Source organism: Lepisma saccharinum, chromosome 16 (assembly GCF_977018435.1).
Source record: "Lepisma saccharinum chromosome 16, izLepSacc3.1, whole genome shotgun sequence".
Taxonomy (NCBI): domain Eukaryota; kingdom Metazoa; phylum Arthropoda; class Insecta; order Zygentoma; family Lepismatidae; genus Lepisma; species Lepisma saccharinum.
This window is the reverse complement of record NC_139244.1, coordinates 7940848-7968167: the sequence shown is the minus strand read 5'-3', so window position 1 is coordinate 7968167 and position 27320 is coordinate 7940848. Positions and strand designations below refer to the sequence as shown.

Below are 27320 nucleotides of genomic sequence, written 5' to 3'. Positions count from 1 at the left end.
ATCAAGAGCAACATTTCACATCGTAGCGGCATGATGGGCAGCACAGGCCTGCATTCAGTTGGTGAAATCCTCAAACGATAAGTGCCACGTGTCGCTTTGGTGCGCAATATCCCTAAAGCAAGACACTCATTGTATCGCACATGTGCTAACAACAAACACGGCAACACGTTGGAAACTATTGAGGAAAAGGGCCCAGTATGAGCGACATGCAAGCGACAAAGCGACACGTGTGGCTTATCGTGCCGCCTAGATCTGTTGTTGTAACATGCGGTTTATCATGTCGCCTAGATCTGCTGTTCACATAATTAGCAGCAAACACTTGCTAATATACTGAAGGCACCATGTCACTTGTCATTTAGTTGGGAACTCCCCCTGTAGCACGTCGCTTTGGTCTGAGCACCCTTCCTTTAAGGAGCTTTTAGACCGAAGTAACATGTAGCATGTGAATACGGCATATGAACGTGTCGTTTGCTGTTTGGACCCTCATGCGCAATGAATGCTATTTTACAGTCTGAAAGTGTCTGTGTGTGTCACTATTCACAGCAGTGTGAACATCCAGTGTCCCTTGTCCCATTGGTCTGAAAGTTTCCTTACACTCATGTCGATTGCACTAAGGAAGTTTTGTGGGGTTCCCCTTGTCGTTTTATGCAATCATCATCGCCGTGATTAGTTTAAAGCGGAAGAAAAGAGACGAAAAATACAAATGCTTCAGTGTATCTTTAAAACAAATGATGATAATAATAATGAACCTATTTCATACACAAAAATTTAGTTTTCCAAGAGCATTTCACGCGTATATTTTGTCCTGTATTATTAATGAAAGTAACGATAGGATGTGGTCAACTGTCTAGAATGTTCGTTAATATATTCGCAACCACTGTACCATATACCATAGCAATTATAACATTCATAGAAATGCTTCATGTAAAAGAACTTGACGTTGCAGCGAAAACTCCATTCTCTTCAATTATAAGCAGACTAATACCATGCAGCTGTACCGACACAGCACCTCTAGCGGTATCATATTTGAGTGGAACCAGCCAGAGCACCCAGTGCCAATTTCCACACTACGTTATTCAAGGTGCTGTAGAGTCACTATACCATAGTTGCCACTACTAAAAAATCAGCCTCTGTACATGCATACTAGAAGAATTGTTATGAAACAAATTACTGTTGTTTTCTCTTAAATATTACTTGTAATAAACCTGCCATGATACAGCAATTATAATTTAAAAATTCTTAGCTTTTGTACTAAAACCTTAAACATTTTCTTTCACCAGATTGAATGTTGTAGCATGGCTCAAGGAAGTCCTTTAATTCTTCGTCTAGTGGCGTCGTCCATCACAGCTGCCAATCATGCCGGAAGAATCATTCGGGATGTGATGAGCCGAGGAGATCTGGGAATTGTTGAAAAGGTACGGTGGGAAGATTGGAATGAAATAGTCATTCTGATTAGTTGTGCCTTTCCATACTTATGTTCAGTTTTAGCTTCGTGAAAGATTCTGTATTCCAGAAACAGCTAGATGGAATATGTTTCAATATATGCCCAAATTTGTTGCAAAACTAAACATAATTAAGCTTGGAAGATTAGGCACACACAGGAGATGTACTACGTAGAATTTTTCAGCGAAAAATGCAGGCTCGACCAGAACTCGAACCTGGGTCTGTGGCATACCATGCCATTGCTCTACCACTGAGCTACCGATCTGGCCTGGCATCACCTGATTTTTTGCTCTTGCTGTTTTACCTGCAGCGTGGAATCGTCTCTCAATCTCAATAATTAACATCTCTATGCTGGGAGGAACCAGGCAACGTCGAAGTCTACAGTGTTTCAAAGGCAGCAGATTCCGTTGCGATAGCACTGTCAGAGACGATTTTCGACAGGAAAAAATCAGGCGAGACCAGCCAGGCTCGGTAGCTCAGTAGTTGAACATAGGCACGGTATTCCAGAGACCCGGGTTCGAGTCCTGGTCGAGCCTGCATTTTCACTGAAATTTTCTACGTACTAATTAAGCTTTGTCTATACCTTGATTTTGTTGTATTTTTGTGTGAAAGGGAGGGGGAGGGGAGTGGTTTCAGAAAAGGCCAAATGTTATTGTTAGAAGGTATAAGAAGCATTAACTATGAGGGTTTTTTTTTGGGGCGGAGGGAGGTGATGCTGTGTGATTCACCAAAACTTCAGACAATATATAATTGTTTCTAGATTATTAACGCAATGCCCCATTTCCTCCCTTTCAGGTATTACTGCCAGGGCCCCCTTTAGGGGTGTGCGATGTGTGCCACTGCACAGGGCCTCCTGCTTCCAAGATATTTATATAATATTATTGAATCTTATTCCCATTCATTTTTTGTGCAAATGTGATCGCTTTAGAATAGAAGAAACAAAAGAAAGGAAATCTATATTAGAGATAGAAATCAATTTAAGTAAGCTTACGTAGTGTAGAAAGAAGAAAACAATTTTCAACCCCGGCCTGCAAGGTGCATGCCGAAGAACGCAGTTGAATTTCTTGTTTGTGACCACAACCTTCGACCGATTTCCTGCCATAAACTATTGACCGGGAGAGCACAGGAACTACAACGTGATCGTTGTGAAGCTGAGGCCCCAAATTTTAGGGTACAAATGGCTGAACTCCCGTGTTTGGATTTTACGATCTGGTAAATTGAGAAAATAAGAGGATTGTCCGTGGCAGGGAAACTTGTCCTGGGTCGATATTCCCTTTTGTGTGAAGAACATCCTTAGCTGAAATCGAAATAAAGATCTGGAGATACTTTTATTTTTATTCCTCAAAACCCCTCCTAGAGAAAAGACGTTTACAGATTTCGCCAGATATTACCACTATGCGAGTGGGCCAACAAGTTTCAAGTTAAATAAATCATTATCGTTTGAAACAGTAGCGCATTCGGTTTCCATCAAAGTATTCCATTTTCAGTTTACTAAAAAAAGAATATTCTAACATTGCCGATAAAGTAGCAAGCGGCGAAAGGGGTTTCTGTCATTTGAAATCAATCAAGACGTATTTGAGACAAAAGCGCTCGCATAGGGGGCCAAGGGGACATTTGTCCATCCCCCCGAGAGTGGAATGCTTTAGGGGAATTTTCTTAACTGGGGGTGATAGTGTCACCCTCACGTTTCTTCCACTGACACCTCACCCCTTAGAAAGACTGCTGCGGGCAGCCTTGATTTGAGAACCATGTCTTTTTTAAAACATTCACCACAGTCGCCACTTGTTAAAATTTGACTGAAGATTTTGATACACAAAAGGTGAGAGATTGTAAGTATGAAAGGCAAACTATACGATTTTTGCCTTTATTGTATTCTACAAGTTTTCTAAATGAATATTACCCTACAATACTTTCCTAAACTATACGGAATGTTCACATTTTACAATACCAATGTGTGAACACTGCGTAATACTCACACACATTTATGCAGAAATTGTATGGATATACACACATACAGAGTCGCCGAACACTGTGGCGGAGTGGTTAGTACTACAACACCAGGGCTTTCGGTTTTGAATCTTTGCTTGGGTATGGTGATCTTTGTGAGTGTCACTTCATCAATTTCGTCTTCTCATTCATTCTCATCGCCGGCCCCCGTGGTGGAGTGGTTAGCTCATAGTGCTACGACGCAAGGGGTCCTGGCTTCGAATCCTGGTCTGGCATGGATGTTTGTGAGTGTCCATTCATCAATTTCATCATGTCATCACTCATCTCCATCTTCGCAAAAAGTTTCACAAAAGATGAAGCAAAATAAATCAAATAAAATCAAAATTCGTTCTCATCGTCGCGATTAACCAAAAAGTGGCAGAAAAGAGATACTAAATAACGAGGTGACATCGTGGACCACAGACAAACTTTCACAGTTTGCAGAGGACGTCAATGTGATCAACTTTCCTTGATAACCGTTTGTCCCGTGACGTTTCATTTCAACTTCAGCCCTCATGCTTGTATTCTTGTGTCCATGCATCACATTCATGGTTAATACGGTACTAGGTGGCATTTTTCCTGTCGAAAGACGACAAAATCTTCACGCTGCATACTAGGAAGGATGGCCCTCAGGATATAAATATATCTGAATAAAAGTTAACAAGTAACAATAAGCAGCAACGTAAGTTGGGGTCGAACATAAACCTCAGGTTTCTAAATATACAAAAGGTTTAACATTCCATAACATGTACTTTGTGTACATTTTAATAAACATGGAGATTTCGCCCCAGCCTCTTGCCCACGCCAAGTTATGCCTATGACGATAAGCAGCAGTGTATGAATTAAGCGAAAGGGACAATCTCAGGGGTTTCATCCTGTCTGCTAGCATGATCCCGTTTCCATAATGACGTGCGTAGTATGTTATCTGACAGAGAAAAAAATATCACCTACTTCCACACAAGATTAGGGCCCAAAGTGTGGAGGGTGAAGCGCAGTAGGATGATAACCCCTGCCGTTAAACAAATTGTGTAAATCACCTGCCACCTAGGCTAATTTGTCTGAGCATTCCTCCTAGTTCATTGTCTCAATTTTGATACGTATAATCAAATCATGCCCCTTCCCCCTCGAACTTCTACCTTCAAACTCGACCAAGCATTCTCGAGCTAGGAATTTCCACTTCGCAAACTACACAAGAAAAATGTTTTTCGAGGGCTGATGGTGAGGATTGAAAGGGGGGTTCAGTGTTTTACAAGGAAAGACAGGTGTCTATATTTCATTTTTGAAAATATAAGGGCCTTCCGGGGGTTTGGTTCGCACAGGACCTCGCGTTTCCTAACGGCGGCCCTGCAGACAATTACTACCAATTTTACAATCTCTCCAGTGGCATAATGGCAATGTTATTAACGGGTGCCAGGTTTGATCCCCAGTGGAGACACATTGCACAGTTACGGATTCTGGGTTTGATACACGGTGGAGGCACATGGCACGGTGGTTCGGATCCCACTTTAGACTGTAGGTCCAGTTTTGATTAGTCTATCTATGCATAAAGTGGACTTAAGACAAACTTTGGCCATTTTTTTTAATAGTGTTTCAATGGCACAAGCTTTTTAAGTTTTTGTTTCAAGTCCACAGAAAGGCTAATTACTGACGTACTGTTTTAAGTTAGATCCAAACCACTATGTGCCTCTTCCGGGTATTGAATCCAGGACCCTTTGATTACAAGGCAATTACATTACCACAATGTCGTAATAATATAGCAAAGTAATTATTTTAATGGGTTTTGTGTGTTAATTGCTCACAAATATGTTGCTTCTTGTGTCGTAGGTGACCGTGGAGTCTTTTCATATTATTTCATGGTATTGCATGTGCAACTCGGGAAAGTTAATAATATTTATGCCGTCAGAATGTGTAGAAAATAAAAAATCGTAGGACAAAAAGATTGTTGCTTCACAGAAAGATCTTTGCTTCATGTGGGAATTTTCTGTTCACAAAATGACTATTGTGGTAACTTTATTGCAAAGAATTTTGAAAATTATGTGCTCAGTCATATTTGTGTGTTATTGCCAGGGAAAGAACGACTTGCAGACGGAAGCTGACAGATCGGCTCAGCGCTGCATAGTGACATCGTTGTCTCGACAGTTTCCTTCGGTGACTATCATTGGGGAAGAGGAACAGTCAAATTGTGAGGTTCCGTCTGACTGGGTGACCACAGACTGCGATGCAGAGATTCTGAAGTTGAACTGCCCTACCGACTTGGAACAGGTGGAGGAGAAAGACGTAAGTGTTTTTGTGTTGCTGACTGTAGAGATTCAAAGTTAAGTTAATTTGTCAGGACAAGTTTAACATGAGAATGAGGAATGCATGTATGATGGATGGTCGGAAAAAAGTTTTCCCTAGTCTGTCATCTGCAGTGAGTTTTATTCTGGAGAAAGAACACGATATCAGCCGAAAGAGTCATCACTACACTATTTCTCCACATAGACCCAAGCAACATTCAGGCTCAAGTTTCAAGAAAACCTTTTTATAAAAGTGCATGTCCTGTTTACGGACAAAGTTGCGTATGGTAGCTTCCACTTCTGCTGTTGTGGTAATTGCTTCCCTCCCAGTGCCTTCTTCGGAACCAGGAAAAAGTGGAAATTACTCTGTATTGCCTGTGGACGGCCACCCGTGTTTCGCATCATCCATCACAGTTTCCAAACTGTCTCGAAATTTCTTACACCATCGTCGCACCATTTTGCCACCTGTGTTTCGCATCATCCATCACACTTTCCCAACCGTCTTGAAATTTCTTACCATCGCCGCACCATTGCAAAACACCTTTGTTCTCCATGCTGGCCGGATTTGCTCTTCTAAACTCTTCCTACCTTCAACACAGCAGTAGTCTGGCGGGAAACTTTTTTTCTGACTACCCCTCGTATATATAATTTTAGTATAGCTTTTCTGCCACTTTCGGCTAATCACAGTGATAAGGATGAGTGATGATATGATAGAATTGATGAAGGGAAACTCAAAGAACACCCATGTCCTCTGGCATTGTAGCACATTGTGCTAACCACCCTGTCACGGAGATAGGCAAATACATTTAGAATACTGGAAAGGATTGTGGAAGCAAGTTTGAAGAACAGCCACAGACTCAACTTCCCATTTTAACAAAGATGGATTGAATTTGTGTATTTTGAAGATGCGGAAAGTATTTATTTGTGATAAAATATATTGTGAAACTTGTCTTGTGCAAATGACTGTGTTTGTAGTGTATTTTATTGTATTTTTTTGTTACTTTGCATTACTTTTATACCACTTTTGGCAATTCTCAATGAAGGGGTGACAAAAGTCAACCAATTAAAGACTCAGTTGGATCTTTCGCTGATGCTAGCTAAGCAGTTTTTGAAATTTCCTCTCCTTTAGGAAAGCCCCTTTGATAATTGAAAACATGAAAAATAACATCTGCTTAGAATTAATTCTAGAGCATGCATGTGATTTGCATTTACTGTTATCTAGATATTCACCATAGTTTTGTGGCTACATAGACCTATTAAACTATCGCGAATATCTGGACAATAGCGAAAGCAAACCACACAAAGATTCAAGTGAATGCTCTAGAAGGAATTATAAGCATATGAATGATAAAATTTGGAATATCAGTGTGTTTTCAAAGGGAGAGGAAATTTCAAAAACAGCCTCTCTGACGTTGGCCAAAATTCAAGCTGAGCCTTAAAAGTGCTTGACCACCAAGCCACTGAAAAATGTAGTTTCTATTCAAGGTTATTTTTTTTTAAATCACTTTAAAGAAATAATGTATGTCAGGATTTTGTAGATACCAGAATCACTTCTGGTGAAAGGAATCAAAATATTTGTACTGATGGGGCGAAGCTCATACGAAAAGAAATGTAATATGTAAACTAAACATGCATTTCTGTTCATTTGAAATTGAATAATTTTTATAGGCAAAAATATCAAACATTTTGTGTAAATTAATATCCAAAATGCTAATCATGTCAAACCACAAATAGTGTCATTATCATTGAGCTGTAAATATACATGGCAGCTGATATTTTGCTAACTACCATTAAAAAATTGCTAAAATCCGCTACAAAGACTATAAAAAATATTTGAAGTTACAATTATAGCCATCCAGAAGTTTTATTTTCACTGGAATAAAAGTTACTGAAATTATTATAGTTTCATTAACACACTCAACAAACATTTCCATAGTAGGTTCATATATGAAGGATCAGAAACAGGAAAATGTATATTTACATCTAATTTATTTGCTTTAATCAGACTGTTCAAATATTTTACATGTCAGTTAACCAGAAAAAGTCTTTCTATAAAGAATCTCATATCTATATGTATGGTGCCAAAAACCATACAAGCAATTTTAAGCATTTTTTTAAAATATATAAAAAATAGATTTAAATAATCCTTTTTTTAAATAAAAATAATTATTTTTATCTACCCTGGTTTTATTATTGGTGTTTCTGTTGTGACCAAATGTACCAACATTTTATGTATACCTTTTAAGTAAGCAAATTATCTTTACTTATAGGTAGTAGTGTGGGTTGATCCTTTGGATGGAACATCAGAATATACCCAAGGTCAGTTATAATTAAGTAAGCAGTGAATGTTCTTTACTGTAGATCCTGTGTTAGGAAAGAAAATATGTACTCAATAGAGTACTGCATCAGACCACTTTCGCTCGTTCAAATTCGTTCGAATCTCCCATGATCGAACGTGCCGCACTCGTAGTGGAATGATTGGCACTGTTCCGTATTTCAGATTCGAATAAGCAACACCTAAAACCCATACATGGAAGGAAACAATTCTAAATCATAATTCCGTATATTATTATGTAAGACTCAAATACAGCACATATGAAAGTATGCAATATCTACGGACCAAAACATAAAATTGATACACATGCTGACAGACGTGCCTCAGCAATTACAAATATCATATCACAGTGCAACAAGTACGTGTACATCATTGTTCACTTACCGAAAAGGATAATCATATTCTGCGAAATAATAAAATGCAGTTATAACACTCAAACATCATTTCTATGTGAAGATATCGTAGGAACATAAAATGTCAGTCTAGGTAGTTTCAGCCCATAGTCATCTATTTCATTTTCACATATCTCGGTAAGATATACAAAACTGCATTTTAACATGGAGATGATGACTATGTTCACTTATTTTTCAATTTCGCTTTGTGTTTTGCTTCACGATCCATATTTGAGGGCCTACTACCATAGACGCGGTGGCTCAGTCGGTAACGTGTCTGACTACCATGCTAAAGGTCCCGGGTTCGATCCCCGGCCGGTTCAAATCCGGGAACTTTTCTAACGGTGGAAGCGGCCCCGGCACCCACCCAGCGTCGAATAACATGGGTACCTGGGGGAAACCCTAGGGGGTAAAGGCGGTCAGGGGCGTGATGCTGATCACATCACCCCCACTCACGACCGGATCAAGAAAGTGTGGGGCGTTACCCCCACACCCCCTATACGCCTTCATGGCGTGGTGCTATGCACAGGGGAACACTTTACCTTTACCTTTACCTTTTACTACCATAGACAAATGACGGAAATATGTCTACTAATTTTCGAGCTGAATAACTATCAATTCTGCATGCCATCTAGCGTTACTTGTACGAACTATTTGCCACCTGAGCGAAAAACGCACATTGCAGCACTTTAGTACTCAAAATTTGTTTTCAGATTTAGTCAGTATCTAATCCAGTGGCATGGTGTGACTTTTTCAAAAATGTTACCGGCCATCAGTTCGGCAATTATGCATGCTAGATGTTATCATCTCCACCCCCCCCCCCCCCCACACACACACACACACAATCCACTAAGAGATTTAGCCACAAACACTCCTATAGAGAACTACCACTCATGAGGCAGTTAACGCGAAAATCCAATGAATAGTGATAGAGTCTTGTCAATTCTTCTTCTCTGTTTCTTTGCAATTGAGGTGGAAAGGGGAAGAACCACACATTCCTCGGGTGTTTGAGTTTGTTTTAAGCAAGGTTTGTCCTAATCACGAATTGCACCAAGGAAAGGAACTATCTTTTCGTCTATTACCTAACCAGTTTCAGTTGTAGTTAAGTCCAACCTTGGATTTGCAGTCTAGCACTAGTTGATTCACAGAAATAGTATCCCCATTTTAGGTGCGATTTAGCTCTTTCTGCGAATCCAGTGTGACAAAACTGGACTATACCAGCAGGCGTGACTGGTAACAGGGCCCCTAAACAGGCATATGAATAACCCCGTAGCACACTTTGCCCCAAAAGTCTTCCCCGGCTCTTCCCTTGCATTGGTGCCATCTCCTCTTGTTACCTCTTCAGGGTAGCGGAACGGACTCCCTCTGTGCTTCTGTCGGCTGCAGAAAAAAGTGTCCTCTGCAATATACTCGGACGCCAATGCTGTTGGTTAATGCATTTAACAATAATTTTTATTGTATGTACGCATTGCTTGCATTGTAGAATTATTTTCCTGTAGTTTACGGTTATTACAAGCATAAGAAAACAGTTTTTCGTTGTGATATTTCAGGAGAACACACACTCCCTTCATCAGACATTTATTTTAATTTTGACTAAAGATACAGTTATAACAATGGTTAGCTATTTTTGAAACAAAAAGAATCCATTATATAATAGATGTTGTCAATGTTACATTGTTGTAATATAGCAACCATAACTGTGAAAAGAAGCACTCTGTTTTATTTTTATTTCAGATTTTTTTTATCACATTATTTTTTATTTAAGAATAAATAATGTCTCCTGAAACGTCACAACGAAAAACTGTTTTCTTATGCTTGTAATAACAGTAAACTACAGGAAAATAAGTATTTAACAATTTTGTTATTTTATTTAAATAATTTTTCAATTATTCACATTTTACTGTTTCCTGCGGTAACACCGGTTACATGCGCGCCACGCCTCTGATCTAAGCCATATTGCGATTTGTGTTGCATCATGTATCTCCCTCCCTCCTCCTCCCCCCTCCCCCACATATACACACACACTGAATGTTTAATCATGTTAGTCTGAGAAGGTCAAATTTATGATACTGAACGCGTACGTGTCTTGTGTTTTAGTTGCGGCATGTGGCACATTTGGTAATAGAAAATATTCATTATCTTGTAAACACTGGCAGAGTCATATATATCCCAGTGCCATTCAAGTCATATATTTCATTCCTATTTCTTGTTTTCATTTGTGTATATATATGTAAAGGTAGGATGTACATGAATTGCAACGTAATACAATTATTGTATGTTTACAAGGAAGTGCTTTTAAGAAAAATAGTTTGAATTTTAAAACATGTGTGTTCAAACATGCAGATATATAGCAAAAAACTGGACTACAGAACCATTTATAAAAGAGTGCCTCTATTTTTAGGGTAAATACCCAGGCTTTCCCACCTCCTAGCAACCACACTTAAAATAAGGAAACACTACTATGTAACTAAAATCATTCAAGGTCTTGTTGGAAATCATTTAGTAGTCCATCGTAAATCTTTGGGGAGAGAGAGAGAGGTGGGGAGGAGGAGTAAGAAAAACAAGGAGTTTTCAGAGAGAAAAGAGAGAGAGATTGTTCTCTTTCTCACTTTCTTGTCTCATGATTTCTATTATTTTATTTTTGTCCCTTCACGTTTAAAAAGGAATGTTTGAAACTTTCATTCAGTAATTGTTTTCATATGTACTTCCCATATAAAAAAAAAACGGCCGATATTTTTTAAAAAGCAAGAAAATGATGGTAGAAGAAATTTATTGTGACTGATAAACAAGTACATATCTTGGCTATTTTTCGACGTAGTTAACATTAACCTCCAGACATTTATGATAACGTGGCACAATCTTCCGTATGCCCTCTGCGTAAAAATCTGCCGCCTGAGAGTACAGCCAGTCAAGAACTGATGTCTGGAGCACGTCACTGTCGTTGAAACGCTTTGATGCAAGCCACTTTTTCAGGTGAAGAAAAAGAAAGAAATCGCTGGGAGCAAGGTGGGGGCTGTAAGGGGGATGATTGAATAGTTCCCATCGAAATCTTTCAATTGTCTCAACTGTACGAGCAGATATGTGTGGGTGGGCGTTGTCATGGAACAGAAAAATCCAGAGCGTAGCATTCCTCTCCACCGATTTTGGATGGCACGTCGCAGATTATTCAGTGTTTCGCAATACACCTCTGTGGCATACAATATCCACGTTTCATCCCCATCACTATGTGCAGAAAGAGGTCATCCCCATCCTCCCCCAGCGGGCCAAAAAATCACGTTCAGCTGTCCTTCTTTGCTCTTTGTGAGCGTCTGTCAGCATTTTTGGTACCCGCCTCGCACACAGTTTGTGATACCCCAGGTTGTCAGTCACAATTCGATGCACTGTTTTCGCAGACACTTCTGGAAACTCTTTGGCGAGTTCAGATATTGTGAACTGACGATTGGAGCGCACTTTCTCGTTAACGCGTTCCACCAGATCGTCCGTTTGAACACTAGGCCTTCCGCTACGCTCATCGTCATGGACATTTGAACGCCCTTCCCGAAACTCTGCACCATTGCCTGACCTTCCCTTCACTCATCACTGTCGGTCCACAAATGGCACACAATTCCCGATGGATGTCAGCTGCATTCTGTCCTTTGGCGTTCAGAAATCGTATGTCAGATCTCACTTCACATTTGACGGGATTTTGTATTACGGCAGCCATTTCACCTTACTGCTACTCGCACGTATGCAACCCCACTCTGACGATTCTATCTCTGTTGGAAGCACAGAATACTAGGGCATGCTCAACTTCATCAGTGTTGCCAACCCCGCCTAAAAAATTATCGGCCCTTTTTTTTGACATGCGCCTCGTAAAACAGTTCTGCTAGCTAAAATATATTAATTAATTCATGTTGATTTTGTTGAAATGTTGCAATTATTTTGTTCAGTCACAAGTTAAACTTTACTTCTCAATGCATGCTAAACCTGCAACCATTTCTGGTTAACGTACCTCAGAATGACTCATCTGAAGTCCAGAGTTTTGGATTTTGGTATACAAACTAGGTGTTATAAAAACCATACAAATATGCAGGCTATGCCACAACTCGAGAGACTTAAGGTTCAAGCTTGATTTTTTAAGCTTTTTTTCTACAATAATTGCATGTGATTTTTCCTATTTTTGTCAATATTCTGTCCTTAATTGTATCACCTGTGTGAGGACTTGAATTTTATGAAGTAGTTGGGCTTAGAATGGTTGAAAAAGTTATTCAGAACACAAAAGCTTTATAGGATTTTTACACCTTTGGTGTGATTTGTCCCAGGTTACATAGTAATTCAAATGCTATTAAATTTGCACATTTGTATAAATTGTGATGTATATGCATTGATTGCAGTTTATTTATTTTTGTGTAAAAGACAGAGATAGTTGTTAAAAATTGTTTGTGTTTATGACAAACAAAACTAAATACCAAACCAATTCATTCTTTGCCAGAATTTCTTGATGAGTATCTAGCAGAAAATCATGTGATTAGGTTTCAAAACAGAAATGAATGATATTAAATTTACATCATGATGCATGGTCTCTGAGAAAAAATCAGGCACAGATTCACATGTGTTAAGGAAAGCCTATGGGAAGCCTTCTTACAGCAAGAAAATTGGTTATATATTATGTGCACACGTTTCTCATGTGATCATGATAATCATACTGAGTCACTTCAGCAAAGACCCCATGCACAATTCTTAGCCGGCACGTTTTCAATGCAGGATATAATTGATCTCTTTGCCTGAAATATGATGATTTCGTGCAATGAATTGTAGCGGAAGTTGTTCTCTATCATCCATTCAGTGGTGTTCGGTGCACCTCTATATTGTTATGACTTCTTGAAGCACAATTTAAACCCTGCAGTTTCTTTAATTTCCAATTTTTGCAGCTTACCCGGCTACCTTTAATAGTTATCTATACCTTGTCATGATTCACAATAGTTAATGACTATGTTTAGTGCAAAATGAACTCTCGCATTTTGTAAGATACGAGATAAAAAAAAGTAGTGCTCCCCTGTTCTTTGCGCCATGCCATGAAGGCGTATAGGGGGTGTGGAGTTAGGGTCCCACACTTTCTTGATCACAGCTAAAGATGGGGCTGATGTGATCAGCACCATGCTCCTGGACACCTTCACCCCCAGAGTTTCCTCCAGTTATCCACTTTATACAACGATGGGTGGAAATTGAAGCCGCTTGAACAGGTGGGAAAAATCCCGGTTCTCCCCTGTCAGGGATCGAACCCGGCTGAGCTACCGCAGGACCTTAGATACGAGATAAACATCAATACACGTTAGAACCGAGTCTGTATCATTTTGATCCAATAGGTCAATACTTTTACAGATTCGCACAGACACTTGGAAGCTGAAAGAATGTATTTATACATTTTAAAATGTAATATGAAGTAAGCCTTATCAATCTTCTGAAACTTACTTTAAAATATTCATGATTTAACATAATTATTTACCCAAAATGTGAAATAACACGCTGTAATGTTGATTTTTCATATTTTTGAAAGGTGTAAGGGGCATTTTTCTAACCATGTTTCGTCACATGGCACAAAATGAACTGCAGAATATGAAATAAACTGTTAAACACTGAATCTAGAGTTTATTTACCAACACAACACTTTTTAAAGTCAGAATTATACTGTGAGTTATGCAAATTCACAGAAAATTCCTTAATTCTGATGTACATATTTGTGAAGCAAAGTGCACTCCTTTACACAGGAATAAACTTGAAATCTTTAGTAACTGCATAAGTGTGCCATTGTAAAGGAAATGTTTATTTGGTACTTTAAGTATAGTTTTTAAATCAAATGTGAGATTGTAAATCACCATTTTAACACAGAAATGCTATTTTATATACTGCTTTTGATCCCAAAATGTGCTAAGTTTTTGTACTGAAATCCTGATCAGGTATTCACCACAAATACATGGCCCTGGTAATTACATTTGAACAGATACCCAAATACAGATAACAGTTGATTGAACTTCTGGTGACATTTATTAAGTCCTCTTGAGACGGAAGCATTTCCTTTAACATTTTTGCTAGCATAAATACTATGTAAACGCTTCAAAAATTATTTTAGCAGACAATACTTTACCTGCAGGCATTTCATGTAACATTCTGGTTAGCTTTTGCAATTACCTCTGATACACTTACTATTCATTTTTCCACGTAAGTTTTTTTCAGCGATCGATTTCGCCACTCGTCTGGTGGCTTCGTCAGGCATGAAATGTCTTGCTGTGGCTGGCGTGGTTTCTTCTTCTTCCACTTGTGGCGGCGCTAGTTGATGCAGCCCTTACACTTTTTGTCGTTCTTGTGCGGGTGTAGAGTTTCGTTTTTCTATTGTGATGTATAATCCAGCACAAAAGGCACATCGAGTTACACCAACTATGGTTAGTGCACGGCAATTCAAACAACTAAAATTTTGTTCCATACGTGTAAAAAGTATGTATTTAGGCAGAGCTATTAATTTGTTCCTAAAACCTTTTTACGGGAAACTTTATTCCTCTCTGTTGACTAGTTATCGGCTTTCAAAAATGTGAAATGATACGATGTTTACATCTCACTTGGCTGCCATTACATCTGCACTCGTAACCTAGAGCTTGCTTCTGATTGGCTAGGCTACAAAAATGTGACCAATTCTATCCTTAAGAAATGCTATGAAAATTTTCACTTTTGTAGAGTAGCACTTTTGTCATGCTATAAATGTTAAGGAAAATGCTTTCATCTAAAGTGGGCCCTGTGTGCCATTTTTAATGTTCATAAATTATTCACCAGCTATGTAAGGTGTACAAGGAACTATTTTAATATGCTTAGTGTAAAATATAATAATCACTTAAATTTTATTGTAAGAAATATTGTTATTAGCTTAGACGTTTCACCTTGGAAACCTGAAAGTAGACTGGAATTTTATCTAGGTCTTAGAGTAGCCTCCGTAAAAGGCAATAGGATTCAGTGCTGAAAAAGGTGTTGGCATTTCAGGCTTACTAGACCATGTGACCATTCTGATTGGTGTGGCTGTGGGTGACAGAGCGGTTGGAGGGGTTATCCACCAGCCATACTTCAACTACAAAAGCAGCTCTGACGATCTCGGCAGAACCATTTGGGGAATCCAGGGGATTGGTGTTGGTGGGTTGACCTCTTCCCGTGCTCCACAGGGAAAGAGGATAATTACTACGACCCGCTCCCACTCCAGTCCGCTGGTCCAGGCTGCACTCGAAGCCATTCAGCCGGATGATGTTCTCAGAGTTGGTGGTGCCGGCCACAAGGTAAGTACAGTTCAACCTAAGTTATACATATGTTAAGGTTATACATAACTGTATTACGTATAACTCACAAATCAAATTTAGATACCATGTCATATCATTATTAAAATACTGTAATTGTATCTATTTTCAGGTATTATACGTAATACAGTTATTTCTGTCATAAAATGGTAAATTAATGAATCTAAAACTTTGATTCTTAAATACATTAAGTTTGCAACGTTATTAGTGCACATTATAGTGTTATAGTTTTACTACCTAATTTTAAAAAAGATCGTCTAAAATAACATATCTTTTACTAATGACTGTGCATAGGTATAAGCGATGCTTAAATCTGCAACCATTTCAGTTTTAGTTTTATTTGTATTAGTTCTTGAATAAATTTTAATTTCTGGTCAAGCATGTAACTTTTCGTCTTTCTGTTCTCCGTGGCTGACCAGTAGCAACCGAAAACTGTCACTTCTGTGACATTGATGTTGTAGCTTGGTTACCTATAAATGCATTGCATACAAATAAGGTTTAATTAACACATTTGAAAATTATATTTTGCCTGGGACCTACAGTAATTTACATATAGAAGAGTATTAATGCAGAACTGAGTTACATATAAAGCAGTCTCAACTGTATTGTGGTTTCACATGTGTAAGTGCACCTTTATGAAATCAAAGGCAAAACAAGGATCTGTGGCAGTGATACTAGTTTTTGCCTCTCCCAGTAGAACTACATAAGGGTATGGTCATATTCTTCTACAACTTCATGTATTGAATATTTTGCCCTTCTTAACAATAGCTCTCCATTTTTTCCTATCCTGGATGCTCTTCATCCAATTCTTTACTTTTATGTTTATTCAGTTTTTAATTATTTCATCTTTCCATTGTTTCTTTGGCCTACCTAAGGCTCTGGTTCCAAGTAGTTTCCATTTATATATTCCATCAGTCATTCTATTTACATGCCAAAACCATTTTAATATTTGTAATTTTATGAAATTTTTGATGTTTTCAATTGTTATTCATTTGTTGAGTTCTTAGTTTTTCATATTCTCCAATTACCACTAGGTTCTTTCAGAGATCCAAGTATTCTTAATATTTTCCTTTCAAATATTAAGAGTTTCTGTTTACAGGAGTCTTTCAGGATCCACGTTTTGCATGCATATGTGATTACGGGTCTTATTCATCATCATCATCCTTTGCCATTTCCCACCTCTGACTGGGTCGGCATGGAAGTCAAGCCTCTCAATTTTTCCTGGTCTTCCACCACTCCTCTCTTTCCACGGTGTTCCAATCTTGTCCTCTTCTTCTAACACTCTCTGCTATGTGCTCTTTCCACCGACATCTTGGTCTCTCCTTTGACCTTATTCCCGCTCCTTGTTCATTGTAAGCTCTTACTGGTAGTCTTTCTGCATCCATCCTCTTCATGTGTCCGAACCATCTCATCTGTGCCTGATCTATCCTGTCCTGAAGCTTCACCACACCCACTGTCTGTCGGATCTCCTCATTCCTTATTCTATCCATTCTAGTCTTCCCCCAACATACTCCTTTAAAAAATCATCTCCACTGCCTGCATCTTTCTTTTGTCTCTCTCTATCATTGTCCAAGTTTCTGCTACATACATAATTATTGGCACATAGTATGTGTTATATATTACCTTCTTGCATTTCATAGGTACATCCTGTTCCATATTAATCTTGGAAGCTTTGATATAGTACACCACCCATATGTCCTCTTCTGTTTACCTCCTCATCTATTCTTCCACTTCTCTCAATTATGCTTCCTAGATATTTGAAGCTCTCCACTACCCATGTCCATCTTTATTCTTGGTTCATTTCTGGTTCTTGTTTTTGTTGTTATTAGTACCTCATTCTTTTCTGCACTGAATTTCATTCCTGCTCTTTTGATTTCCTCATTCCAAACTATCAAGCTGTCTCTGTACTACTTCTTCCTTGTTTCCCCATATTACCAACTCATCATCGATCATCCATGTCTTCTTCTCCTATCTTCTTTTCCACCTCTTCGTTAATTGCATCCATTGTAAATATGAAGAGCAGTGGGGAAAGAGCACTTCCCTGTTGTAGTCCATTACTTCTACTGAACCACTCCGTTCTTCCCACTGGTGTCTTCACACAGCTCTGGTTGGCCTTCACACACTATCTCTTCCTCGACACCTTTCTCTCTTAGAGCCTTCCAAATCTTTGTTCTGTCCATCCTGTTGTATGCCTTTTCTATATCTAGAAATGCCATTATCAAATCATTTCCATGCTCGTAGTGCCTTTCCTGCATTTGCCTTATGGTGAATATCAGGTCTACTGTTGATCTGCCTCTTCTAAATCCATACTGTTCCTCTCTCATGTGTAGCTCTGTCACTTCCCTTATTCTTTTCTCTAATATTTTCTCATACACCTTTGCTGAGTGGCACATAAGTGTTTTTCCTCTGTAGTTTTTATATTCCTTTCTGTCACCCTTCTTGGATATGGGAACTATTCCCTTTGTGCAATCTCTTGGCACTTCTCTCTCTTGTCACATTGTTTTCAACACACTGTACAGCCACTGCACACCAATCAGTCCTGCTCCTAGTATAATTTCCATTGACACTTCATCTACTCCAGGTGCCCTACCTCTCTTCATTCTCTTCAGTGCTTCCTCCACTTTTTCCCATGTGAGATTTATTTTTTCTTTCCTGTTTTCTTTTCCTTCACTTCTTCATGTTCAACAATTTCTCGAAATGATTTCTCCACATTCTCCTTATTTCTTCATCCTCTTCTACAATGTTTCCCCTTTCATCCCTTAGCTTACAGCTGTCTCCTCTTTCTCTTCTCCTCTCTCTCACTAATCCATACAATACTTTCTTGTTCCCATCTACATATTTTAGAGCTTTGGCCCATTCTTCTATCTGGCTCTTATGGTATGATAAAGTCTCAATTTAGCTGATTTAGATACTAATTTGCTCTTGAATAAAGCTAAATTAGCAAAAAATGCTTTATTGTCCAGAATGATAATCTATTTAATTACTTCTTCACTTTTGTTCAATAATATTTTTTTAAATACGGAGAAACTAGTACTCACTAGTTTCTCCGTATTTATATACTACCGCGTCTCTCTTTTCCCAATTATGAATATTTTTTATATATATATACGAGGGTCATCCAGAAAAAGAAGAGAACATTTTGATGCAAAACACAAATGACAACTGATGTGTGCAAAAAATTTATGGTACAGAAACTACATACCTTACTCTACTTTTTGTACATATTCACCATACCCATTCAAGCACTTACCAGAGCGTTGATACCATCGTTGTACTTGGTTGCCGCCAGTGTAATCAACAATGTAGTGACAGTGTCTTTGAGTTCATCAGTTGTGGCAAATTGCTTTCCAGATAGAAGGAACATTCGAGCTGTGAGCCCTGAACATATGCAACAAAATTGAGAATCCTGCCAAGTGTGAGGTGTGGAGTGTGATGGTTTCTGAATGCGAGAAAAGTTCATGCTAGTGAAATTCCTAAGCAAATAACGGAAGTGTATGGTAATGACATGATGAATGCCACTTTGCGACTGCTGATGAACTCAAAGATGCAGTCACTTCATTGTTGAATACATTGGCGGCAACCGAGTACAACGATGGTCTACATATTTTGCATGTTTTGGCTGCGTAAAAGTTAGTCATATTAGCTTTTTTGTAGCCACCGTGGTTTTGAAGAAGCATGATTGATATAGATTGTGGTTTTGTTTTCGCACTTGTAGGTGCTACTGCTCATGGAAGGTAAAGCCCATGCGTATGTGTTTGCGAGCAAAGGGTGTAAAAAATGGGACACGTGCGCCCCAGAAGCAATCCTCACTGCGATGGGTGGGATTCTCACGGACATCCACGGGAACAGGTACTGCTACAATAAGGACGTGCAGCACCAAAACACAGGGGGCGTGCTAGCCACAGGGACCGGAGAGGACCACAAGTGGTACGTGGAGAAGATACCGCAGGACGTGAGGGAAGCTCTAAGTTAATCAGCGGCTATGAAGATATTTTTTTATATGCGTTTTTATGGGAACAAAATGTACCGGATATCGTTGGGTGATTGTTTACAGCTGATTTTTTCTACCCAGCTGGTTTGGGTATGGTGTTGGTGTTTTGTATCTCTTGTGACAATTTTGAACTTATGATACATCCGTTTGGGCCACTAGTTTTTTTGCATTGAGCGATATGATTTTCTTGTCTTCTAGGCAAGTTCTGTGAGTCCTCTGAAAGTACTAGTCAACCATATCATGTTTCAAAATTTGCCCACAAAATTGTAAGCAGTGATGTGCAGCTACAGGGGCATGCCAACAATAGTTTATGATTAATAAATTCTCTTGGGTCATCAATTCTGGAGCAGTTTCCGAGCTTTCTAGAGCTAACGTCACTCTCACTTCTGCCCTAAAGATGAAAGCGACGTTAGCTCTTGAAAGCTCTGAAACTGCTCCAGAAGTAACCTGGTCGATAGCCTAAGAGAATTTATTCATCATTCGTCACCACGAAAGGTTCAAGACTTACAACAATAGTCTATGTCTACATATAGACAACGTAGACTGTAATATTTGTATGTCAGTGTAATCATGGTATCAAAGAGGGATTATCAGTGAGTATTGTAGAAATGAAATACAATAACTTGCATTTTAGTTGTTAAAGTGTGAGGATTACCTTGCGTTCTTTTGTACAATTACAACCTCCTGCGAAGTATCCAATGCAATATATGTTTCACGGTGGACATTTCTTTTTTTATCTTTTTCCAGCAGTTCATGCTTCATAAAAAATTTAAGAATTCATTGTTGCACATAAGTTTGTTTTTGGATACATTCAAGATGACAATATCCAAACCTCACTTTTGCCTAAAAATAGCTTTGAACATTAATCTTTTTTGTGTGTACCTTTGTACATGAACTCTATTTGAATCAACTCACTACTCATATTTCCATGTAGTTTTTTGAATTTTGGAAGATTAAAAAGCTAGTGGCCTATGTATGTTTAATAAGTGGGCTATCTCTTGTGTACTGTATGAAAGTGTTATGCTGTTTTGTAGTGATGTGACAGAGCATAGAATAATGTTTGTGTGTTACAAAATGCTTTGAATTTCTTGCTTTTTTCTATTTGTATTTTTGGTTGTTATAGGATGTTTTTTCTAAAGCTCTAGGTTAATTGCGAGAATGAGGATGAATTGCTGAAACAAGTGCGAAAACAAATGCAATGCTTATGTCGTAACCAGGATTCGAACCTACAGCCCATGGGTTCTTACCATGCTTCAATAAGGACTGCTTTTTTTTTAATAGTTGGAGGGTGGTGCTGATCACAACACTAAAAAGTCCAAGAGGTTTGAAAGCATGAAAAATAACCAATAATTCTTAAGTTTTTCTTTATAGATGAACAAGACAAACATTTACTGTATTAAATATGAATGATACGCCTTTTATTGTACTTTCAAAGATAAGTTTATTCATGGGAAATCATCTTCGTCACATTCCTACTGTTCTGTAATCACATGATATTGTTCTTTTATTCAGATTTGTGTTTAAGGACCATGTATCAAAGGCAACAACAGGAATTTCTAAGTTTAAAGACATATTCCAGTTGATCTTCATTAGTAAGCTGAGTTAACAGTACAGTCCTATATACACCAGTAGCTCTCAAAAACTTTTTTTTGCATCATTGCACACTGTTTTGCCATGTAGAATACTGCAGCACATCCGTACAGTAATAAAAAACATTTCATGCATATGCATGTTTGGTATATGTGCATAAATAATAATATATTTTTCTCCAACATTATAATAATGATATGCAGAATGTGAAATTGTTCTTTCTAGAAATATGTTTGTCAAGAAAACAAGTTCTTAATGGAACTTATGTTGATTTCCAATGATGTGCACGTTCATTTACATTAGAAAGATATCGTAAAGTGAGAGAACAAGAATTTAATTCTCTGCAGAATTTCACAGAACTGTGAATGGAGTCCATACTTGTAGGGACTGAAACTCATTTCTTCGAAGTTAGTAATGCATTGATGCTCGAGTACTGCATGGGACCATTTTCGCTTGCTCTTACTCATTAGTGCCTCCCACCCTCGAGTGTATACATTTAAATAGTTAAATCTAAAAGTAATTTCATATGTAAAATATCCTCACTGGCTGTTTCAGCCCATAATCATCGATTTCATTTTCATATATCGCTGTATTTGTAAGATAGATTAAGACTTCATTTTAACATGGAGATGTTGACTATGTTCACTTAACGGCTCCAGTATCCCTTTCTACACCCTCGATTTCAGGCACATTTCAAATATTTTCGTGAAAATATTTAGTTCCTCATAACAAACAGTGTTTGCAAATAGCGCGCAAGTTAATTTTTTAAATCTACGTGCTACCATGGGCGTCCGCAGGATTTTTTCCAGGGAGGGGCAAGGATGGTATTTTTTCCAGGTGGGGCCAAAAAGTCACATCTTCCCCTATAATAATGTTGTTCCCTCAAAAAACATTGCTTAAATTTGAATTTATCATATTCGTTCATTAATTAACACATATTATCGTGGCTGAAATGAAATTGTGTGTGTCAAATATATAATTTTTAGTTTACTTTCATTTTCCGGGGGGGGGGGGGGCACGGCCCCACATTGCCCCTCTGCCCCTTCCAGATGCCCATGCATGCTACAAAACTTACGTTTTGTTTTTTTAATTAAAATTCTTTGCGTAACGTCAAAAAGGTTTTTCAGAGCTTCTATAATGGCAGATGATGGATTCATGTCACAGGCGCAAGTCTGATTTTTTTCTTTTTCTTTGGATTTCATTTATGCAACTTCAGAAATTGAAATTAATTATTTCTTTTTGGCAACTGCAGACCGTGAAGGCGAGGGTTGTATTTTCTAAATGAATTGTGGGATGGGATAATTTGCGACTTCTAATTTTTATGATGGCAAGGATGTGGAGGGTGGTATTCTGTGGGGAAAGGACAACAAGGACTTTCAACGTAGGAGTTACTTCATTTTTGGACTTACAGATTTAACTTCGACCTGCAATTCAGTGCCTGGCCTTGGTAAAAAGAGGTAAGTTACCTACTTAGGTTTAATTTTAGCCTTCATTTTTGGTATCTTCATGTGTCAATGCGGAAAACAGTGAGAAATAGTGTTGGGGGCAGGTGACTCCGGCTAATTTCTAATATGCCTTTAAAAGGGACTCTATAGATAAAGGTGGGGCCGCGGTAGCAGTAGGTCAATTACCCCAGGGGCAGAGCCCAGAATCGGTGGGAAATTTGGACTCTACAATTTCAAACGACAATATCTCAATTTCAAACGATGGTCTCCCCGATGGTGCAGTGGTAGCGTCGTTGCCTTGTAATCAAGGGGTCCCAGGTTCGATACCTGGTGGAAGCACAAGTGGTTCGGATCCCACTTTAAACTGTAGGTCCAGTCCTGATTAGCCTTACTGTGCATAAAGTGGACTTAAAACACCAAATCAACCTCAACTTTAAATGGCTGTACATTCGTAAATACTTGTTTCAGCGCTCCACATTTTTGGGATACCGGACCCCAATTAACTTTAAATTTCACTATCTTTTACTTCATGATACATATTTGAGGGCCAACCACCACAGAAAAATTACTCTTATACGTGTGTACTAGAGTGCTGCAATGTGAGTTTTTCGCTCGAGCTGCAAATAGTTCGCACGGGCAGTGCTAGATGGCATACAGTATTGATAGTTCTTCAGCTTGAGCGAAAAACGACCGAACGAGCGAAATACACTCGAATTCTCGAACACTATTAGTACACGTATAATTGTAATTTGTTCATGGTAGTAGGCCCTCAAATATGGATCGTGAAGTAAAATACGAAGTGAAATTGAAAAATAAGTGAACATAGTCATCATCTCCATGTTAAAATGCAGTTTTGTATATCTTACCGAGATATGTGAAAATGAAATAGATGATTATGGGCTGAAACTACCTAGACTGACATTTTATGTTTCTACAATTATTTTCACATTGAAATGATGATTGATTGAATGTTATAACTGCATTTTATTATTTCACAGAATATGATTATCCTTTCGGTAAGTGAACAATGATGTGCATGTACTTGTTGCACTGTGATACGATATTTGCAATTGCTGAGGCAGGTCTGTCAGCATGTGTATCCATTTTACGTTTCGGTCTGTAGATATTGCATACTTTCATATGTGCTGTATTTGAGTCTTGCATAATAATATATGGAATTATGATTTACAATTGTAATTGCATAGAGTGATTTCCTTTCATGAGTTGTAGGTTGACAGTGCTGCTTATTAGAATCTGAAATACAGGACATTTCCAATCATTCCACTACGTGGTACGTTCAAGTGTGGGAGATTCGAACGAGTTTGAGTGAGCTAAAGTTATCCGATGCAGTACTCTAGTGTACTAATGGGCTTTGAGTGTACAGTATACCGCTTGTTTTGCCTGTTCAAACATTATTCAGTTGAATGATAAACCTCTCAATTCCGTACGCTATCTTGTGTCGTCCATGCAAACGTTTTGGCACTTGAGCGAAGTCCTCTCCCTGCAGAACTTTAATTGACACACAGATAAATCTGAGTTTGTCACAGTTGTACACGGAGTATCTGTATACCAACTCTGGGACTTGATATTCATCTGATTGGCCACAGCTTGCCAATCAGATGTTCATTATGGTTTCCCTTACTTTTGGCGAATAGGGAAGGAAGGTTTGGTAGAGGTAGTTTCCAGGGAATATATATATAAGAGAGCTGAATTTATTTTATCTTTCATTGGAGTACTTGAGTTTACATGAAGAGTACAGAGAAAATTGCAGCGAGAAAATGTTTCTGAAGGGAACTTGGCTGATATGAAGAATTTATTGCATCATATATCTTGAACAAAATAGCTAATGTGTTATGTGCCATATTTTGACTTCTACATTATTATTTTGTTTGTAAGTATCATGTCATGTTTTTACACTAGTTCACAATTGAAACAAATATGTGTTCTGTTCCATTATAGCATTTAATGTAATTTCTATGTGAATTTCTAAAAATGTAATTTTTACATCAGTTTCAAATTTATTTCCAGCTATATATCCCTACACTTTCAAAAAAAAAAAATCTTGCTAAAATTTGTTTTGACATGGTTCCACGTTGTATAGTCAGGTGCACATGTGTTCCAAGTTTTCATAATGGAGTTAGGCCAAGTAGTACTTTTACACACACTAAATGCACGGCCATGAAATTAGGCAGTTTGTAGAAGTTAGTGCTGTTGCCATGTCTGAGCACAACCCCATGTGTTCAGAAGTTTAAGAGAATGAAAGATCTCGTACAGTTGGTCTTTGTAAGCCATGTGATACAAATTGTCAATATTTCCTCAAAAGGTTAGGGATGACAACTGTATTTCTCTTGAGAGAGAGAGAGAGAGAGAGAGAGAGAGAGAGAGAGAGAGAGGTAGGTCTGACACTTGAACTAGGCAACACAACCCGGTTGACGTTACCACACAGTGCATGGGAACCAGAGACACTTGTCCCGCTCTCGCTTTGCTTTTCCCACATGTGGCACCATCGCAGTTCTGCCCAGCTGCCTAGATTCATGGTCGTGCGTTTAAGTGGCAAATATGAATACAAAACATATACATACATTACACTACAACTTTATAATGTTTTCCTACCAGAATTTTCACTCAAATACCACATTTTAGAGCAGGTTAACTCGCAATCTCACCACGAAAGGTTCCCGGTTTATATCCTGGCATGGGTTCTGGTGTTGCTTAGTGAGTGCTTCTTCAAAATTTCACCTGCTCATCCTTCTCGCCATTATTACCTAAAGAAGTGAGAATTAATATTTTTCACATTATAAAAATCTGTTGCATTTAATGAATTTAACTTCATCTTAATCTATGTTCTGCAGTTTTTCACATCTCATAAGAAAAATGGACTATGGGACCATGTTAACTGGTATTGGTCAATAGATCTGCTATATCGGTACATACCCTATCCTATTCCAAATATATTTAATGAATGAAAGTGAGTTTAAAATTTTCCTTTAGTCGAATAAATGGACAACTCTTTACACTTTCAGTCGAGAAACTAAACAGTTTATTGTACAAGTGGTATCTGAAAAAGAAAAGTTTGTAGTGTCATATCTGTTTGGATGGAATAAATCTGTATTAAACAGGAATGGGAAAATTCTTGAAAATTAGTAAATCCAAATCGGACAATCTTTGGCGATTTGCTATGTTGTCATGTGACATGTTGTGCCTTTTATGTTGGCCAATAATATAGGGGGAGGAGAAACACAGAATATGTAGTGATGTCCTTAGATAATTATTTGGGATTTGTACGTGAATGTAATTGAAAGTAACTTTGTAATTTGTATAACATTGTATATCCTGTAAATGTGTCCACAGGAACTGATATGTATAATTTTGTACAGTGATAAAAAGTAAAATGTTACGTAAGGCCATGAAAAGTAAATTGTACAAATTAAACAATATTATATAATTTACAGTTTTTTCATTAAGCTAAGTTTTTTCTTAAACGCTCTGCTGTACTGATTGGCAGCGTTCAAATTAAGCTTTGGGTGAGGAGTTATTCATTCCTAAATGTTCATGTAAGCAGATAATGTAGATTCTATGCTGATTTACAGAAGTGTGATTAAGTATTGTGGTTTAGGGAATAATAAGTACACTACATTGCCAAAAGTCACCGGACACCCAAGTGAACATGGTGGTAGTGTCTTGGTCTGAGGCTGTTTTTCCTGGTTTGGGCTCGGCCCATTATTTTTGGTCAATGGCAACATGAACAGTGGTGTTTATTAGGACATTTTAGACAATAGCATGCTTGCTGCCCACACTGTGACAACATTTTGGAATGGGCCCTTATCTCTATCAGCACGATAATGCCCCTGTCCATAAAGCAGGGTCCATTGCATCGTAGTTTGAAGACAATAAGGTGGATGTGCTTAGCTGGTCTGCTAAAATCCCTGACTGGAACCCCATAGAACATCTTTGGGATGAACTGGAGCATCTGTTGCATGCCAGACCCACTCGATTGAAAACCACCTTTGAACTATTCACAAGGCTATGGGACGAATGGAAAAAAAATCCATCAGCAATATACCAGAACTTAAGTGGAAAGCCTGCCTCGAAGTGTAAATCCTGTAAAAATAGCGAAGGGAGGTTCGACATCTTATTAGTTACCTGTCTGGTGTCTTTGGAATGAACAGCACTGGGTGTCCGGTAACTTTTGACTATATGGTGGACAATTTGTGAGTAGTTACATTACACTAATATAGAAACTGCACAACAGTATCAGTATGTGGAAACTTTGAGAAGAAATATCCATAAAACAAACTATTTTTGATTAAAAAATGAAAGGGAAAACCAGTAAATATATATCACAAATGTGACGTTAGCTTATAGTTTCAAAAGGTGTTGGTTGCATCAACAGAATAACATTTCTTGAAAAAACGCAGATATTGAATAAAAAAGAATGAACAAGAAATTGTCCTATACCAGCACTATTGAAGAGCCATTATAATTATATGTTTAGAAAATAATTATTTATAAATTAAATTTTGTATGCAGTTTGAAAAAAAACTTGCGA

The 27320-nt window shown here is 38.2% G+C and overlaps 1 protein-coding gene across 1 annotated transcript in view; it reads left to right on the top strand.

Moving 5' to 3' along the window:
- Positions 1 to 26196, top strand: part of LOC146000236 (3'(2'),5'-bisphosphate nucleotidase 1) — a 33137-nt gene extending 6941 nt beyond the window's left edge. Inside the window, exons 2-6 of the mRNA XM_083137655.1 lie at positions 1281 to 1415; positions 5497 to 5706; positions 7976 to 8024; positions 15441 to 15727; positions 19461 to 26196. Of these exons, the coding sequence (XP_082993781.1) occupies positions 1296 to 1415; positions 5497 to 5706; positions 7976 to 8024; positions 15441 to 15727; positions 19461 to 19718 (924 nt within the window). The 5' untranslated portion in view covers positions 1281 to 1295 and the 3' untranslated portion in view covers positions 19719 to 26196. The remainder of the gene's footprint in view (positions 1 to 1280; positions 1416 to 5496; positions 5707 to 7975; positions 8025 to 15440; positions 15728 to 19460) is intronic.
- The last annotated feature ends 1124 nt before the right edge of the window (positions 26197 to 27320 follow it).